This window comes from Muntiacus reevesi, chromosome 8 (assembly GCF_963930625.1).
Source record: "Muntiacus reevesi chromosome 8, mMunRee1.1, whole genome shotgun sequence".
NCBI classification, from domain to species: Eukaryota; Metazoa; Chordata; class Mammalia; order Artiodactyla; family Cervidae; genus Muntiacus; species Muntiacus reevesi.
In genome coordinates, this window is record NC_089256.1 from 85955528 (window position 1) to 85973088 (window position 17561).

Genomic DNA, 17561 nt, shown 5'->3' on the forward strand with positions numbered 1-17561 from the left:
TGTAGGTCAGCCCACAAGCTCTGATAAAGTATCTACCATATACACAGTGTCTTATAGGTTTCTGTGGAGAATGTCAATAAATGCAAAAATGGTCCTGTTTTTAAGGAGACAATAAACTCACCCATGAAGTAATCAGGTAACTGCATGACAGTATGGAATCATGTGTCAGAATGTATACTAGGAGGGAGTCCAAAGAAGGAGAAAATTAATAAAAGGTAGATCAGGTGGAGGAAGCTCCTGGCAAAAGGTAGGGAATTTCATCTATATCTCAAAAAAAAAAAAAAAAAAAAAAAAAAAATCGTTTAACATAAAGGAGGAGTTAGAATATTGTAGACTTGAGAAATGGAAGCAGGGTTAAGTGAAATCGGGAAGGTAAACACATATTGGTGAGACAGGTCCAGCTGATCTTGGTTCAGGTTGAAACGGGAATAAGGTGAGGTGGTAATGCGATGAGGAAATGAGTGACAGGGCAAGTTTAGATTGTGGAAAGCCTCAATTGCCAAAAAGTATTGATTTCTAGTATCTCCAACTTTTTTTTTTTTTTGAGAAAGTAGAAGTAGTAAGCTGATATTTCAAGAGCAATTTAAGATGTCCCAGGATGAGTTAAGGATGGCAGAGACTGGAGGCAAGAAGACCATTTAGAAAGCTACTGTGGTGGTTCAGGAATGAAAGACAGCAGATACAGTAGAACAGGCCAGGCAGAGTCAAGGAAGGAACAAGACTTAGTGACTAAAATACAATAAAGAAGAAATAGCCAAGGGATAGTCTGCAGTTCAAGATGTCTGAATAAACAGAGTCAAAGAATTTTAGACCTTCAAGGGGTGCAGTTGGATCACTTTATAAGAAAATGGGTGATTGTTTAAGTGCCAGAACTAGTTCTTCACAGAGCCAGCAGAGCTCAGGCCAGTGTTACAAGATTTACCAAGCAGTACAAGCCTAAGTGTTAATTACATATAAATCATTTTCAGTCCCAACCACTGGACCGCCAGGGAATTCCCTAGAATGACTCTTTCTAATGGTGAGAGCAACCTGACCAGAATGTGTTGTCATATAACTGCCACGGGACTAAATGAAAAATAGTCATGTAACTATACGAATCGTTCCTTTGTGAAGTCAGATTCTTTCTGATTTCTGCTGTGAATAGAAACTTGATTAGCAATTTCTTAAGGTTTTAAGAGCTCCCTGTTGACATGAACCATAATGACTTATCCCTTTTCTAACTGCTTTTTGCACTTACTGGTCACCTTGATATTTGTCTCTGAGTGTACCATTCCCTTTATTAAGAGTGTACATCCTTCTTGGTAGGGGACTTATACTTCATTTGCTCTTAGCCTAAATTACAGTGTTGTGTTTTGAAACTCTGCTAGTCCACTTACGGTTAGCCAATTGCTGAAGAAACTAATGAAATTTTTAGGATTAAAGAAACTGAAAGTTTAAATAATAATGAAAAATACACTCCCCTGAGAGACTGCAGAGACTAATGACATGAAAACTGATTTAAGCACCAGGAATGATTCTTCAACAGCCTCAGAGAGGTCACAGATAATTCCATTTGTCTCCTTCAGTCATCATCTGTTAAAATGCAACTTTAATTATCATTGATTTCCTTTTAGCCGTGGGTAAACTCAGGGTCTACTAGGACTGCTGTTAAGAAAGAATATACAAAATATTTGGAGAAGGGAATGGTATTCTCCAGTATTCTTGCCTGGAGAGTCCCATGGACAGAGGAGCCTGGCAGGCTACAGGGCCTAGGATCACAAAGTCTGACATGACTGAGTGACTAACACTTCAAACTTCAACTGGATGCAAGTTGAAGTATAGTCAGAAAAGAGTGGGAAGTGGGCACAAAGTCGTCGAATAGTTTGAGTGGTTATGCACTTCTGGAAATTATTTCCAGACACAGGAGGAGGGCAGCAGGGAAGTCCTCTGGGAAAAGATACCAGGAGTAGAGCAAGCCACCCATCCTTCTCCCAGAACTCCTCATTCCTATACTTGTGAACTTTTTTAGATGAATCACGGACCTGGAGGTTAAAAATGTATTACAAAATAATGGATTGGCCAAAAAGTTCGTTAGGGTTTTTCTGTACAAACTTTTTGGCCAACCCAATACATCAAGACATCACCACGTCAGCTTACTGGAGAAGCATGGTGGGAGATTCTCTAAATATTAGAAAAATGTTACATTAAGAAATAGTCTTACATTACTCTCAAGTCATTACAAATACAGGTGATGAGTTCACTGAAGCTCAGTGTTTTGATGAAGCATATTACCAATTAGGTTTTTTTTTTCCCTTTTTACTTTGAAATAATTGAAGCATTCCCCACTTGATAGTATCTTACACAATTGCATACTAGATGGTCGGAACCAGGAAAATTGCACACCATCAATTAGTTTTTAAAGATTTCAAAGTTGGTTACAGAATTTTAGATCCCTGCTGAATATTGAAGAGGGACGTTTCCCTGGAAACAGCCTAGTCACAAAGGTGAAGGTGAGGAGCAGAGAAGTCAGGTGTCTTGATTTAAGCAATGTTTCTCAATCCTGGTGAACATTCCAGTTGCCTGGACTATGGGCAAAATTCAACCACTGGCTAGGCCTATTGTAAATCAATCATATTAACTGCTACAAGTAAGACTCAGGCATCAGTATGTTCTAAAAGCTCCTCTGGGTAATTCTCTAGAGGTTCAGTGGTTAGGCTTCAGTTTTTTCCACTGCTAAGGGCCTAGATTCAATCCCTGGTCAGGGAACTAAGATCCCCACAAGCTGCTGCGATGTGACCAAAAATAAATAAAAGCGCCTCTGAAGGTCCTTAAGTGCAGCCAGAGTTCAGAAATACTGGTGTAAGGTTGATTTAATGCTTTTTCTAAAATGAGGATTTTGAGTTATGTTTTGCTTTTTTGATGTCACTGACAAATATTTCAATGTATTCAAACTCTCTTTGCTCTATCTGTAGAAGTTTCAATTCGCTTTCTAGAATTAATCCAAGTAAGCCTTAAAACTGAGCTGTATAACGGACGATAGGGCGTCTCATCTCCAGACCATGTCTCCTAGGTTCAGGCGTAAATGGAGTAAACCTGGAGATACTACTTTTCCTCTAGCTCTAGCTTCTAGTAGTTTGGATCGGTATCACTGTTTTTGCTTCAAACTTCAGGAAATTTGGAGAACTACTAATATCACAGAGGAAATATATATATATATGGGAGAAATCGATCCCATATATATACACCGAAGATCGATTTCTCCCATACTACTAATTGCATCAATCACGCAGGAACACACAGACTCCTTTCGGGGCATAATCAAATTACCTCTGTAAGGGCTCGCCCTAAAACTATTTTTGGAAACTAGGGATTTTCCAGATTAGCGAAAGCTGTGGCGCTGTCACTGGCTCAGGCCTGTGTTTCATAATCTAAGCCGCTAAAGCAGCCGCCCTCGCAGTCAATACGAAGCCTGCGCCCTACTTCGATACTTCTGGGAATCACAGGCTCGCGGTGAGCTTTTTTTCCCCCCTTGGAACCGAAGTAGTTCACATTCCTGTTTTCTAAAAATACCGTAAAGCAACCCTCTCCAGATTCCTCGCGGGTCACTTTAAATTACAAGTTCGTCCGTACACGACACCGGAGTAACCACTTACACCCGCCAATGCGGGCGAAGGTCGATCCGCCGCCTCTCTTTGTACTCGCTGAACCTGCGCCACCCAGATGCGGAGAGTTCGGAGAGGAAGAGAGACGGGAGCCCACGGACGCGCGTTCTAGAGAAATTACCAAAACTGGGCAGGGGTTACAGTAAACTTGCGGACTCGAACTTGGACATAAGGTATCTCGTAAAGCTCCCTGATTACTCTTTTGATTAAAAATACTGCAAACGAGGCGAGGCGGTTTGAGGTTGTGTCAGTAAGTAGACCACGTCCCCAGCCACTCTGGGGAACAAACGGAGAGGTCACCCAGGTCACCCGACGGTCCCACCCAGAGGCCTGCGCTCCGGGGCCGGCGCGGGCGTAGGCTCCGCGGGCGGAGACGACGCCTGAAGGGACTAGTTGGCACGCCGACCGGGCGTGGTGACGTCAGGGCGGAAGCGCACGCTGCGTGAAGCGGCCAGAACCCGGCGGTCACGGGAATATCCGTCGCGCCGAGAACGCTGGTTAGTCTCACTCCGGGTTCCGGCTGCGTTGGGCGTGCGTGCAGCTCGCTGAGACTATGGCGTCCGGGCCTCACCCGACCGCGACCGCTGCCACCGCCGTCTCGTCTGCTGCCCCGAGCGCGGGCGGCTCAAGCTCCGGCACGACGACGACGACGACGACCACGACGGGAGGGATCCTCATCGGCGACCGTCTCTACTCGGAAGTTTCGCTCACCATCGACCACTCGCTGATTCCGGAGGAGCGGCTCTCGCCCACCCCTTCCATGCAGGACGGGCTAGACCTGCCCAGCGAGACGGACTTGCGCATCCTGGGCTGCGAGCTCATCCAGGCCGCCGGCATTCTCCTCCGGCTTCCGCAGGTCAGTGTTCCGGCCCCGGGCCGACAGGCGCGCCTCCCCTCCCCGCCTTCCCCTCCGCTGCCTCCCGGTACCACCAGGGCCCGCCGCGTGGGGGTCACCCCCTGGGTCTCTCCAGCCGCGGTCGCAGCCAGAGCGCGGGAGGGCGCGTGCGGTGGGAGGACGGCCCGGGAGCTGTTCGCGGTGGGGAGGGGGAAGGGAGTGAGCAGAGGCACAAAATGGCGGCGGCGCCTGGTGCGGGCCCGCCTGACCCCTGCGCTTCCGTTCTCTTCTCTTGTCTGCAGGTGGCGATGGCAACGGGTCAGGTGTTGTTTCATCGTTTTTTCTACTCCAAGTCTTTCGTCAAACACAGTTTCGAGGTAAGCAGGGCGGGGGCGGGCGACGGGGGAATTTCTCCATCCGGAAATGGGAAGTAAGGAGGGGGTAGTGTCAGCGCCGGCCTTTGCAGAAAGGGAGTGGTTAGTTTTAGGCCTTTGTACCTAGCTCTCACCCATAGGGGAGTAGGGACTTTCGGAGAGAGTTTGAGAACCAGAAGATGGAGTCTGAGCCCAGGTGCCTTATTATTAAGAATTTGCATTTTCAATCAAATGGAGAGTTTCTGTGAGATTGAGTTTAGCTCCGGATTTAAAATTAAGGGGAATAAGGACTTCCCCGGTGTCTCAGATGGTAAAGCCTACAATGTGGTAGGCCCGGGTTCCATCCCTGGGTCGGGAAGGTCCTCGAGAAGGAAATGGCAACCCCTACTCCCGTACTCTTGACTTGAAAATACCGTGGACATTGGAGCCTGGTAGGCTACAGTCCATGGGGTCGCAAAGAGTCGGACACGACTGAGCGACTAAACTTTCAGTTTCAGGCAATAAGAAGAAACGTCACACTAGCATAGTCTATGTCCTAGAAATGTCAACTGCGATTTCATTTCACCAAATGCCCCAGTTGTGTCTGAAAGTTTTTTCATTAGAATAAGTTCTGTAGACTTTGATAGGGGCGCTTCTTTCTGCTTTACTGCTGCAGGGCCATAATCTAACAGCTTTTTATTGGCTTTTTTGTTCCCCCAGATTGTTGCCATGGCGTGTATTAATCTTGCATCAAAAATCGAAGAAGCACCCAGAAGAATAAGAGATGTGATTAATGTATTTCACCACCTCCGCCAGTTAAGAGGAAAAAGGTAAGATTGGCATTATTGAATGCAGCATCTCTTGCTACTGCTGAACTGTGCACCAATCATATCAAAACATTCTTTTCTCTCAAGTTAAAACCGATGCAAGGGAAAACTGACTTTAATTTAGGTGTTAAAATTCACATAGGAACACGCTGATACTTAAAGTTTGAAAAACCACAGTTAACCAGTTACCTGAAGTTTGTAGAGGCAGTTGCGTTTATGGACAATCCTAACAGTGCTGTGAAGCCAGTCCAGTGGTTTTAAGATTAATCAAGAAAGGGAATATGTTTGTCTCAAGTGTGAGTGTGTTCTGTAAGTTATTTCTCCCCTCCCTTCTCTGTAAGGCTGAAGGCTGGAAGTTTAAACACTGCAGTTCAAGTTAATATTGTGGTGAAGTTTTGTGTAGATTGTCTTACCACTGGAAGTTCCAGTTAATTCTTTACCAATTGAGGTTGGCTTTTGTTAGAATACTTCTCAACATTGAACTACGATATCCCCCCATAATACCGGATCTGAAAGGACTGCAGGATGATAAAGTTTGGAGTCAAAGGGATTAAACAGGTATTTTGTTTTGGTCAGATAACAGTCTCACTGAGTGGGCTGCTTTTAGATAGGGCCCGTTTGTCTGATCTAGTAAGAAAATAGAAACCAAAGTAGTGTTGTTTTGGAGGTGGACGCCTGCTCGCATTTTGTGTGTCTCTGTGAGGCAGTACCGACAAGTCTCAGTTAGAGTGCTGCTTGTGTCTGCAGATGACTTCCAGTTCTAGATGCTTCCAGTACATACATAGTGTAGGTTAGTAGTTCTGGTCACTTTTTGAGAAGTTGTTGTGATACTAGATAAACTTGTGCTGAGTTTGAAATGAAGTCAGTTATAAAAAGATTTTAAGTCATTCTGGGGTTTGGGCATTGGTTAGTACCAAATTAATAGCGCCCATGAGTGGTCCTTATGAGTTGAATCTGTAAATTGTTTGTAAGGAACTATTTGGAGACAAAGGAATAGTAGCCTTGAAATGATTAGTCAGCCTACTTAGACTGAAATGTTGTTACCCAGGTAGTTTTCACAGCAGTTTTCAGTTTTCTTACATTCTTTTTTCTGTTCTTTTCTCATTCACCTTATTTCCAGGGATAGACTAACTTTTTAATTACATTTAAAAATGTCTTCTAGCTTTTTAGTGAGGAATCCCTGAAACTTGGGGAGTTTTCAAATTGATAATTTAGTATGGTCTGAGCTAAAATTTATATTTAGATCTAGTTGATTGTTAAGGGTGTTTAAACAATGACACAAATAAAAAGATTCTTTAGTCAAAGGATTCTGTTTGCTTAAAGGAAATAGTTTTCTGTTAGTATTCTTTGAACCATTTTGCTATTATCTGCTTTGAAATTTTTCTTTGAGATGGAGTATTCTTCCCTTGATGTCAGAGTAGGTTCTCTCAACTGTGAAAACCTTGGAATTTAAAACATCTCACCTGATTTGACTGTTGTGTCGGGTCCCTCCCCCCTTTTGGTCATGATCACAGAAATTGATTGTGTCTCAGTCTTAGAAGTCTGATTACAGCATGAAATTTAAAGGGAGTTGTTAATTGCATGGAAGCCTTTTTTTAAAAAGCAGGATGTAAAAGTGTTTCTATGCATATTACAAGTTTACTCAGACAGGTAGCTTGTATATGTTATTAACTTCAACTCTTTTTTCCCTTGCAACCGACTATACAGCGACCAGCTACATTTACCAAAGCCTGGGTGATGTGGAGTGGTACATAGCGATGAAGCTGTCGTCATGGCAACAGTGAGTGAAGTATCGAAAATCCCCAAGGAGAAGCCAGTGCTCTGAGAATAGGTCACTGGAATCGGGGACTAACAGGTTGGCCACTGGTGAACCATTTAGAAAAACTCCTGTTTCTTGTTATAAGCGTTTGTCTTTGCTGTCCAAGTTATTAGAACGATATAGCTTAGTAATTTTTTAGATTAATGTCATTAAAAGAGTACTATTAATATCACTTTAGGTAAAGTGTATCAGTTTGTCTTAATGGTATTATTTATTTTAGTTTATGCATAGCTTTAAATTGTAGTGTGACCTTGCTAATAACAAGCATCAATTTTGTAGCCTTTAAAAAAAAAGTCACTATTTCAGTGCTGACTATATATTAGAATTACTAGAGGAGCTTTCAGGAAGAACTGATGCCCAAGCTCCATTCTGAATTATGTGATTTTCTTTTTTTTCTCGTCCCTTTTTGTAGTTTAAGAATTTTTTTTCAGCTCAGAAAGATGGTTTTTTCATTTCAATAGTTTCCAATATAGTTTGCTTTTGAGATGCAGCATATTCCCAGCAAATTAAGGGTTTTCTGTAGTTTTAAGGCACCTAGCTTCATACTGTAAGCCTTGTCTAAAAAAAGGCAGATATTCAAAGACTGCAGCAACCCACTTATTAGTGAATGTGGTGTGGTATTTTCAACATGCATATAGATCACAGATTAGAATTGGAAGAGTCTTAAGTGATCTTGTCATTTAGTCCAGTCTTCATCCACAGTTTATTTTGGTGGCTCTAAAAGATGGCCTTCAGTTTGTTTAAACACTGCCAAAGAATGTTCCTTTGAAGTAGGAATTACAAATTTCTGTATGTTGAAGAACAGTCTGCCTTTTTGTAAACTACTGATCTCCTTGAAGTATAGTCTCAAAGAATTTGTTCCACATTTTCTTGGTCCTTTGTGCCACATGAGTAAGACAAACCATGTTTGAATCTCCTCCTAAATTTGTTGTGATTGTATTTTTGAGATCATGCTAAAGGAAAGATAGCTAATCTGAGACCCCATAATAAACTCCAAATGATCAAAACCCAAAACTTTGCACTAAGATTAAAATTTGAGAATTGTTCTTTTCATATAAATTAATCTGAAAAAGTCTGACAAAAGCAGAGGAGTAGGAGTTAGGTTTGGGTGTTTATCATGAAAATTACTTTCTTCTGAACAGATTAAAGTTTCTTTTAAGCAGGTTTTTTTAAAAGATTTTAAAATGTTAACCTCTTCAAACTTTTATTGGAAAGAAAGTTTGCCTAATAAGGAACAAATTCTAGCAAACCTTAATTAAATTTGTTGTGCTTGTTGCCAGATAAGTATGAATAGATACTTTGTTAATACAAAGAAACAATTGCTTAGGTAGTTTGAACATTTTCTTATTGCAGTTATTTGAGGATACAATTGTGATACAAAGTAATCTTTGTAAGTAGTGCAAGTTATATGTTCCTTGAATCTCCTTTCATTGTGAGGTAAAATCACTTCTGAACATTGAAGGTATCAGATTATATACATCCACAAAATGGACTGAGGATTGCAAGTGGTTACTATTGCCTAAACAAGAAGTTGAGGAGGTCAAGTGGGTTTGGTTTCCCTAATTGGTTTAATATTGGGATTTTGACACCAAAAAATGTGAAAGTAAAAATTATACAGAATAGATAGAAAATAGCTAATTTACTTAAGCAGAATTAGTGATTAAACCTGATTAGGGACCAGATAATAGCCATAATTCAAATGTTGAGTTGGTTGATTCTAAGAAAATGAATTTCTAATAAAATTTGAAATAACTCTTAAAGCAAGTTTGGTAAGAGATACAATAAATTTGTTCAACACAAATAGGAAAAAATGAGACAAGACTTTTCATAATAATTTTATAAAGATTCTAATGGTGTGGTTTACTATTTGAGTTGCACCTTAAGTGTTAAGAAGGTGGTGTGTAACTATACCACCAGAGGTATTCTGTCTCCTAATGAATACCTGATGAAAGGGTCATCAGATAACAGGTCCATTGGTTAAAGAGTTGGTTCTTTAAGTAGATTTCACTTTTCCCCAGGTTTCCTGTTATAACATTGAGAAATCATAAACCTTAAGATCTCTGGAACACGTTTTTGTATACACGTTGGTTTCTCTGCCGCTAAGTCATGTCCGAATCACTGTGACTCCATGAACTGTAGCACACCAGCCTTCCCTGTCCTCATTTATTTTTTTCCAAAGAACAGTGAACTTGTAGCCTGTTTGTCCTGATAAAATCGGTTCATTATTTATATTTTTATGTTAGAAATCAGTCTCCTCCCCACCTGAAAGATGTGGCTTCATTTCTCACCTTTCAAAGCTATAAGAACTGAATTGAGTGAAGGCCACTTTCAGCATTAACAGGCTGTTTTCCATCTTGTCAGCTTTGCCAACTTTTGTCTTATATCCAACTTGATAGTATAGAAAAGCTAGAAATAGTTTAGTTAAGCGTTGCAGTTTTATAGTTTGAAACAGGAGAAAGAAAGGGAAATAAATATGAGTGAGTGCTGATTTTTTTACTCTGGTAACATACATTACAGGGTAATATAGCTGATTTCAGATTCTTTTCTGATCTTCAAGTGGACATGTAGTGTAAAATTATAAGACTAAATTTTTTTGGATTTGGTGTCCGTAATGAAAGGAGAAGTGAGGGCAATGTTCAGAAGGACTATCTTTAAAATGTTGTGGGGGAAAAAAAAATGTTCTTCCCAGAGCAAAATCTCTTGGATTTTTTGGCTGAAAATGAGTATGGGGGAAAATATTTACATATTCTACCCATGTTAAAATCAGCTTCTACATAAAAGTGTTTTTTGTTGGTTGGGTCTAAGAATGTAACAAACGAAGGACATTGGTATATTTCATAAACTTTAAGAAGAAAAATTCTAAGCCCTGACTGACTTTTCATTAAGAAACTAGTTTATTATTTTGAGACTTAAATTTAAGACAGTTCTTTAAATTGAAAGTATTTTTCCCCCAAAGCACTGAACCACAGATATATCGCCTCTCTCATAACTTTTAAAGCTGTCAAAATTTTGGTCTGGTCCAGAGACCTTATGTGCTGTTTTAGTTTTTTCATTACAGTTGGGTCTTCCTTTCTCCTGCATTGTGTACTAAAGATGCTGGCTAGTAACTGAACAAATTTTGGCCTGGTTTTATTGATCACTTTGAGTGTTAAATCTGATTGTTAAAAACATTTCTTTGGTAATTGAGCTGAATCTTTAGTTTCCAGATTATTAACAGAGACTCTTAGATCAGTTTATTTAAATAAACTGCCCATTTAGGGGAATCTGAATTAGCTACCCACCCTATTTTCCCCTAATTTTAGCTTTGGTCTTAAACTAATCATGAGTGGATATTTTGTAAAATCACTCTATTCTTAATGAAGTCTTTGTAATACATATTTTCAAGAGCTATGAAGTTTTTGTAATACATATGTTCAAGAGAGCATTAATTTTGTTTCTAGTCTGTGGAGACTAATGAGATTTTGAAAATAAATCAGGCTGTTATGTAATATAAATGCATCTGGATGAAAAAAACCAAGGATAAATTTAAGAACATTAGACTGAAATTTTCATTTCAGGGTTTTGTTAGTAAACTAGGCAGTGAGTCTAGAAAGTATACATTTAATTAGCATAACTTGGACAGCACAAGATTAATGCTTTTAACTTGTTTGCAGGAGTTTAAAAAGCTGGTTTCTGTTGCCAATAGTTGGTTGGAAGGGAAAATGGAGATACCACAAATAAAATTTTTGGGATGTGCAAAACAGTTTTGATTTTATTTCTTACAAACTATAGGACTCCAAGCCCCCTGATCCTTGATCAGAACTACATTAACACCAAAAATCAAGTTATCAAGGCAGAGAGGAGGGTGCTAAAGGAATTGGGATTTTGTGTTCATGTCAAGCATCCCCATAAGGTGAGTTGTAGAATACAGAAATTACATTCGTAAGTATTAGGATTTTGTTCTTTTAAAATTTTATTTGCTGCAAATTTGTCTTTGAGCACTAACAATTGGTTTTAAAAAGCAACTTTTTGGAATTTAAATGATCAGTAAAATGAGAATCAAAGTCTTGGATTCAGATCTTTTTATTATGTGGGTGTAGATAAGTTCTTTTTGCTTCTTTGAGGTAACCCAGTGTTCGTACTAGAGAATGGCGATGTTTACGTGTTAGCCATGGAATGAATAAACACGTGTGTCTGCAGAAGTTCTTGGTGGTGTGTTACCATTTGCACAGTGAAATGGCTTAGAGTGTGTGGCGCCTCACTTTTGGCATCATTGAGTGTTCTTAGATTTCTCCAGTGTCTCTTGCCTTCCATATGCTCAACATAAACCATGGCACAGTGATAATGAGAGCAGGTTCTCTGGGGACAGGACCATCTGCACATAGAAATGCATTTCTGCCATTAGCTGTGTGACCTTGGCAGAAAATTCTGTGCCTCAGATTCCACATCTCTAAAATTGTGAAATGAGAATGATGATAATGGTCCAGAAAGATCTGAGCTGAGGTAAACTCATTTGAGTTTTTAAAATTTAATCACACTTTAGCATAGTAAGCTTCTCTGTAGAAATGTTTGGTTACTTACTTACTATAATACCCACTCCGAGTTGTGCATAGTATGCATCATACACATTGTGTAACTTTAAAACAGTCTCTAGGGTTTTTGTACCTTTGGAAATTAAGTGAAATAATCAGTTCCTGTCACATGAAAAATTAGATACTGTTCTTAGATGATTTAACTTCTTTTTTCCTGTACAATTTTGGAACATTTCATGTCCATGTGAACTTTAGTCATAAAAACCTACACTGACTATCAGGTACATCTAGGTTGGTACATATTAGGTACCTATTAGGTAAATTTAGGTTGGTCTGTATTCATGCAGACCAATTATTCATTATTTTTATGAATTAAAACTTGCTTCTAACATTTTCAGTTACTTATGTTCATTGAACTCTGTGCTTTGAAAGAACTTCCAATATGCTAAACTAAGTTTTTTTTCCCTTGTCCTTCAGATCATTGTTATGTATTTACAAGTCTTAGAATGTGAACGTAATCAAACCCTGGTTCAAACTGCCTGGTAAGTTGCCTTTTTACATTTCTTTCCTAGCCAGGAAAACAGAAGCAGAAATAAAGTAAGTTTCATTTTCCCTTTTTCCAAAATGATGAGAGAAGTTTGTTTTGGTGCTTTTTGTTTTTTTGTGTTTTAATCAAAAGGTAAATAATGCTTATTTCTGCTTCCTGTTTTCTTGGCTTGACTAATTACTTTTAATGGAGAACTCAATTTAACTTTGTTCTTTTTTCTACTCTTTAATTAAAGGGTAGTCCATGATGGTAAGTCATAGAACTCTGCCCTCTGCACTTCAGCCCATGACCTCAGGATGGCCTGATTGGCTGCCCTGCTCTCCAGCCAATCCAGTGCAAGCTCTCATCCGAGATTCACTGAAGTGGTCCATATCCATCTGGCAGCATCTTCTAGTTCTGTCGGGTTGTCAAAAGGATTTGTATATTTGCTTCTAGAAGTAACTATTCAACATGCCTATGTATTTAATGTATACCTGTAACTATCAAAATGAATAGTTCATTTTTGATAGATTTGTTGTCCAGCCATTACTTAAAATGATTTTTGCTAGGAGTTTGACTACATTTCTATTTTTAGTTTGTATAGCATGAATTCTACCAGTGGAAACAGCAGCTTAAAATGGGCACCATTCCCATTCTTGGTGAATGTATAGCTGCTGGGCTATTGGAGGCAATGGTATTAGAAGTAAGAAGTACTTCATTTTAAAGAGCTGTTAATTTTAACATAGAACTCGAAAACTTAGATTTTAGAGATAAAGATGTGTGATTTGTAGTGCCAACCTATTTAAAGTTAAAAAAGGAGTTTGTGGTTCAGCCACAACTACTGTCTTAAGACTGTTGATGTGCAGTGCTTAAGTGATGTAATTCTTATGTTCTGGACTTAACGACTGCCATGCTTCTTTATTAGTAATATTGGAAAAGTCTCATTGCTTTTATAAAATGCATGACTTTGATATATGTTCTATAAAACAGATTCTTACCAGTTTTCACGGGTTTAAGGACTTTTAAGAAAAACAGTCTTTTAGTTTAACTTTTTGAACAGTTTGTAAAATTTATTCAATACTTCAGGAATATTGTGGGGAGGGTTCACTATTATATAAAAGTCCAGTAAATTATTAACTGAAGTAGTTACTGCTTTTATTTATATTTAGTCACACTTGTATATAAACAAGGCTGTTATATATATTATTTGCTCTTCACTTCCCAACCTAGGTTTTCTGAACTAGCTTAGTTTTCTTAATTTGGTGCGTGCTTACTGAAAATGCCTTTTTATCCCTATCACAGTATTGAATTTTTGAAAGAACTTGATTGACACTGCTTTTCATTGTGGATAAAGGAGAGAGACGGTCAATAACTAATGGCTTGAAGTATTGTTGGAGTGGTTTGTCGTTTCTGAAACTAATCATGTTGAAACGTTCAGAGCATTGCTTTTCAGAGAAATGTTTTTTTAAAAAACTGTTCTATGTGGAGTAATAATATGGAATTATTTTAAAGGACTTCGGTCCTATTTAGGAGACATGAATGATTCTAGTGTTAAATTCTTATCTCTTACTACTTTTTGAGTTAAGAATTGTTATATGCTAGAATACTGAAAATACAAATATGAGAAGAAAAAAGAATAAAGTAGATTGAGTCTCCAATTTTATGTAAGCTTCAGAGGAACTGATTTGTTTACATACAAAGCTTATGGTTGAAATATTTTTCAGGAATTATATGAATGACAGTCTTCGAACCAATGTATTTGTTCGATTTCAACCAGAGACTATTGCATGTGCTTGCATCTACCTTGCAGCTAGAGCTCTTCAGGTAGGTGCATATATACATATATAGACACGTAAATCTTGTATAGTCCAATAGGATAAATCACAGGAATTAGCAGTTCTAATAAAAACAGTGAAAATTTCATCGAATCTGTTTTTATGGTTTAGATTCCACTGCCAACTCGTCCCCATTGGTTTCTTCTTTTTGGTACTACGGAAGAGGAGATCCAAGAAATCTGCATAGAAACGCTTAGGCTTTATACCAGAAAAAAGGTAATTCTGTTTACCAGTATTTGTGTTAATATTTTGTCAGTGTTAAGAATGTAAACTTCTGTAAAAGAGAAATACTAACTCCTCTTTCTTCCAACAGCCAAACTATGAATTGCTGGAAAAAGAAGTAGAGAAAAGAAAAGTTGCCTTACAAGAAGCCAAATTAAAAGCAAAGGGATTGAATCCTGATGGAACTCCAGCCCTTTCAACTCTTGGTGGATTTTCTCCAGCCTCTAAACCATGTAAGGTTAATAATAAGCACTGCCAGTGTGTGGTTATTAGTAAGTTTTAGCATTTCACAGTTGCATAGAAACAGTGATGTTAAGATATTCCTATTTTCTCTCTTGACAGCCAACTAAGGACTGATAAAATTGAATGGTACTTGGTTACATTTAGAAACCTATTTGGCCTTCTGTAAAATCTAATAGTTAACATGCCTTAATGTTCTTTTAAAAGCATCACCAAGAGAAGTAAAAGCTGAAGAGAAGTCACCTATTTCTGTTAATGTGAAGACAATAAAAAAAGAACCCGAGGATAGACAACAGGCTTCTAAAAGCCCTTACAATGGGTGAGTATAGTTGAGTTAGAAAAACGGCCTGCGGAATGTTTTTCTAATACTATGTGCATAACTAAAAGATTGTTTTTTTTAAAGTGTAAGAAAAGACAGCAAGAGAAGTAGAAATAGCAGAAGTGCAAGTCGATCAAGGTCAAGAACACGATCACGTTCTAGATCACATACTCCAAGAAGACAGTAAGTAAATACTCTGTTGGGGAAAGCAGCCATATTTGGAGTCTTAAAAGGTTATGGCTTTTAAAAAAAAAATTGCACATGGACTGTTTTCAAAGTTAGGCTAGATTTAATACAGGGTAAATTGTCAGAAACGAGTTCGGAGATATGCTGTGTAGCATGTGGCTTTTTTGTTTCATGGTAGTATACGGCATTCTATTCTGGTTTTGGCTTTTGTTTTCTGGAGAGGTGTACAGCCTGGCCAACCACTTACTACTAATGAAGAATCAGGTCAACTATAGCCAAAGAATTTTCCCTAGTTAACTTCATAATTAGATGGCCAGCTACTTGTGACTCTTCAGTGGTTCTTTGGAGCTTATGGGACATAATTCAGTAAATAGCTAGGATACTCAAATTACTCCCTTCCTTGGAATATAGACGTAGTATATTTAAGATTTGTTTAATATGTTAACAGGCTGAAGGAGAGGTAGTGAGGGGTGGGGAAGTTTATCAAACATTTTCAGTCTGGTCTGTCACTGATAGAGTGGTTTTGTTTTGAACCTGCTATGAGCATCACCAAAAATAATTTGCTCCCAGTAGAAACTGACTCTCAACCTCAAATTTTTATTATCTAAGTTATAATAATAGGCGGAGTCGATCTGGAACATACAGCTCGAGATCAAGAAGCAGGTCCCGCAGTCACAGTGAAAGCCCAAGAAGACATCATAATCATGGCTCTCCTCACCTTAAAGCCAAGCACACCAGAGATGATTTAAAAAGTTCAAGTAGACATGGTCATAAAAGGAAAAAGTCTCGTTCTCGATCTCAGAGCAAGTCTCGGGATCACTCAGATGCGGTCAAGAAGCACAGGCATGAAAGGGGACATCACAGGGACAGGCGGGAGAGATCTCGCTCCTTTGAGAGATCCCACAAAGGCAAGCACCATGCTGGCGGTCGCTCAGGACACGGCAGGCACAGGCGCTGACTCTGCTCTGAGCCTGCGTCAGCTCCCGATTCTGCCTGTCTACAGTGTGATGTATGGACTCATAACCAAAATATTAAAAGCAAACTGATTAGGATTTGATTTCTTCAACCCTCTAGGTCTCTAGAAACACTGAGGACATTTTCTTTTAAAAAGAACTATGTTTTGGGGGGGTTTTTTTTTTTTTTTTTTTGCACATAAAATGCCCTAGCAGTATCTAATTGAAAACCATGGTCAGGTTCAATTGTAATTATAGTTGTGTATTGTTTATTGCTATAAGAACTGGAGTGTGAATTCTGTAAAAAATGTATCTTATTTTTATACAGATAAAATTGCAGACACTGTTCTATTTAAGTGGCTATTTGTTTAAATGATGGTGAATACTTTCTTAACACTGGTTTGTCTGCATGTGTAAAGATTTTTACAAGAAAATAAAATACAGATCTTGTTTTTCTAAACTGCTTCAATCTTATTTAAATAAATTATTAAAAAGAAAAATTTTGATAGTAAAATGCCTGTACTGATTTTCTGACAGACCTGTTTCTTGCTATATATGAGATTAAAATGTAATTCTTACCCGCACTGGGAGGTTTCTTAGAAATCTTCCTTGTATAGGTGGAAAAAGCAAATGGGTTTGGCCCAACAGTGTAACATTACATGTTTTATTGTGGCATGAAACTTGTCAAAATTTGATTTGCACATAAATGGTACCATAAGGTTATTTAAGTCTGGTTTAAATACTATTTTGAAGGTAAACAAACCAGAATTTTCAATAGGACAGCAAATTAGCCCCAGCTATTCAGCTTTTTTCTTTAGGTATTTAGGCTGGGAGGTAAGCCCATCCCCCAACTCCTGCCCCCGCGGCCCCCATCCTGCCTGGCTGTGCAAAGGAGTATCTGATCACAAAAAAATCCAGAAGTGGTATAGCCAAGAGTATTTTTAAAATTTACTTGAGAGTTCCCTAATATTTTGGAAGTCAGTTTAGAGACCCTAAAAAGCCATTAATAAAATATTACTTTATAGTTAAGTTTTCCATTAAAACTTAATTAAAACTTAAGTAAAAGTGTCGGTATGGCACTTAAGTCAGTTACATTCCTAACTAAAAACTAACATGACCTAGGGTGAATGAGCAACTTCCCAAAAGGTAACAGTTCATTGTTGTTCTACATGTTTTTTTATGATACATATTGCTGGTCTGTAACAATATTTCTAAAAAGCTTAAACTGCCTCTAAATAGTGGCATTTCTTTCCAAGACCAACATTGAAGAAAGGCAAATGATCTGTTAAACAAA

At 38.6% G+C, this 17561-nt stretch overlaps 1 protein-coding gene across 3 annotated transcripts; it reads left to right on the forward strand.

Moving 5' to 3' along the window:
• The first annotated feature begins 323 nt into the window (after positions 1 to 323).
• Positions 324 to 16727, forward strand: CCNL1 (cyclin L1). 3 transcript variants are annotated; one of them, XM_065942089.1, is made up of 11 exons: positions 3363 to 4497; positions 4779 to 4853; positions 5550 to 5659; positions 11247 to 11367; positions 12464 to 12528; positions 14237 to 14336; positions 14459 to 14563; positions 14661 to 14802; positions 15017 to 15128; positions 15213 to 15311; positions 15924 to 16727. In XM_065942089.1, the coding sequence occupies exons 1-11, from the start codon at positions 4195 to 4197 to the stop codon at positions 16270 to 16272; spliced, it is 1581 nt and encodes a 526-aa protein (XP_065798161.1). In that variant the 5' UTR covers positions 3363 to 4194; the 3' UTR covers positions 16273 to 16727. The 3 variants fall into 3 exon arrangements, with proteins under 3 accessions (XP_065798163.1, XP_065798162.1, XP_065798161.1); XM_065942090.1 differs by lacking the exons at positions 15213 to 15311; positions 15924 to 16727 and having other exon boundaries at positions 1754 to 4497; positions 14912 to 15050; XM_065942091.1 differs by lacking the exons at positions 14237 to 14336; positions 14459 to 14563; positions 14661 to 14802; ... (1 more) ...; positions 15213 to 15311; positions 15924 to 16727 and adding an exon at positions 12769 to 13535 and having other exon boundaries at positions 324 to 4497.
• The last annotated feature ends 834 nt before the right edge of the window (positions 16728 to 17561 follow it).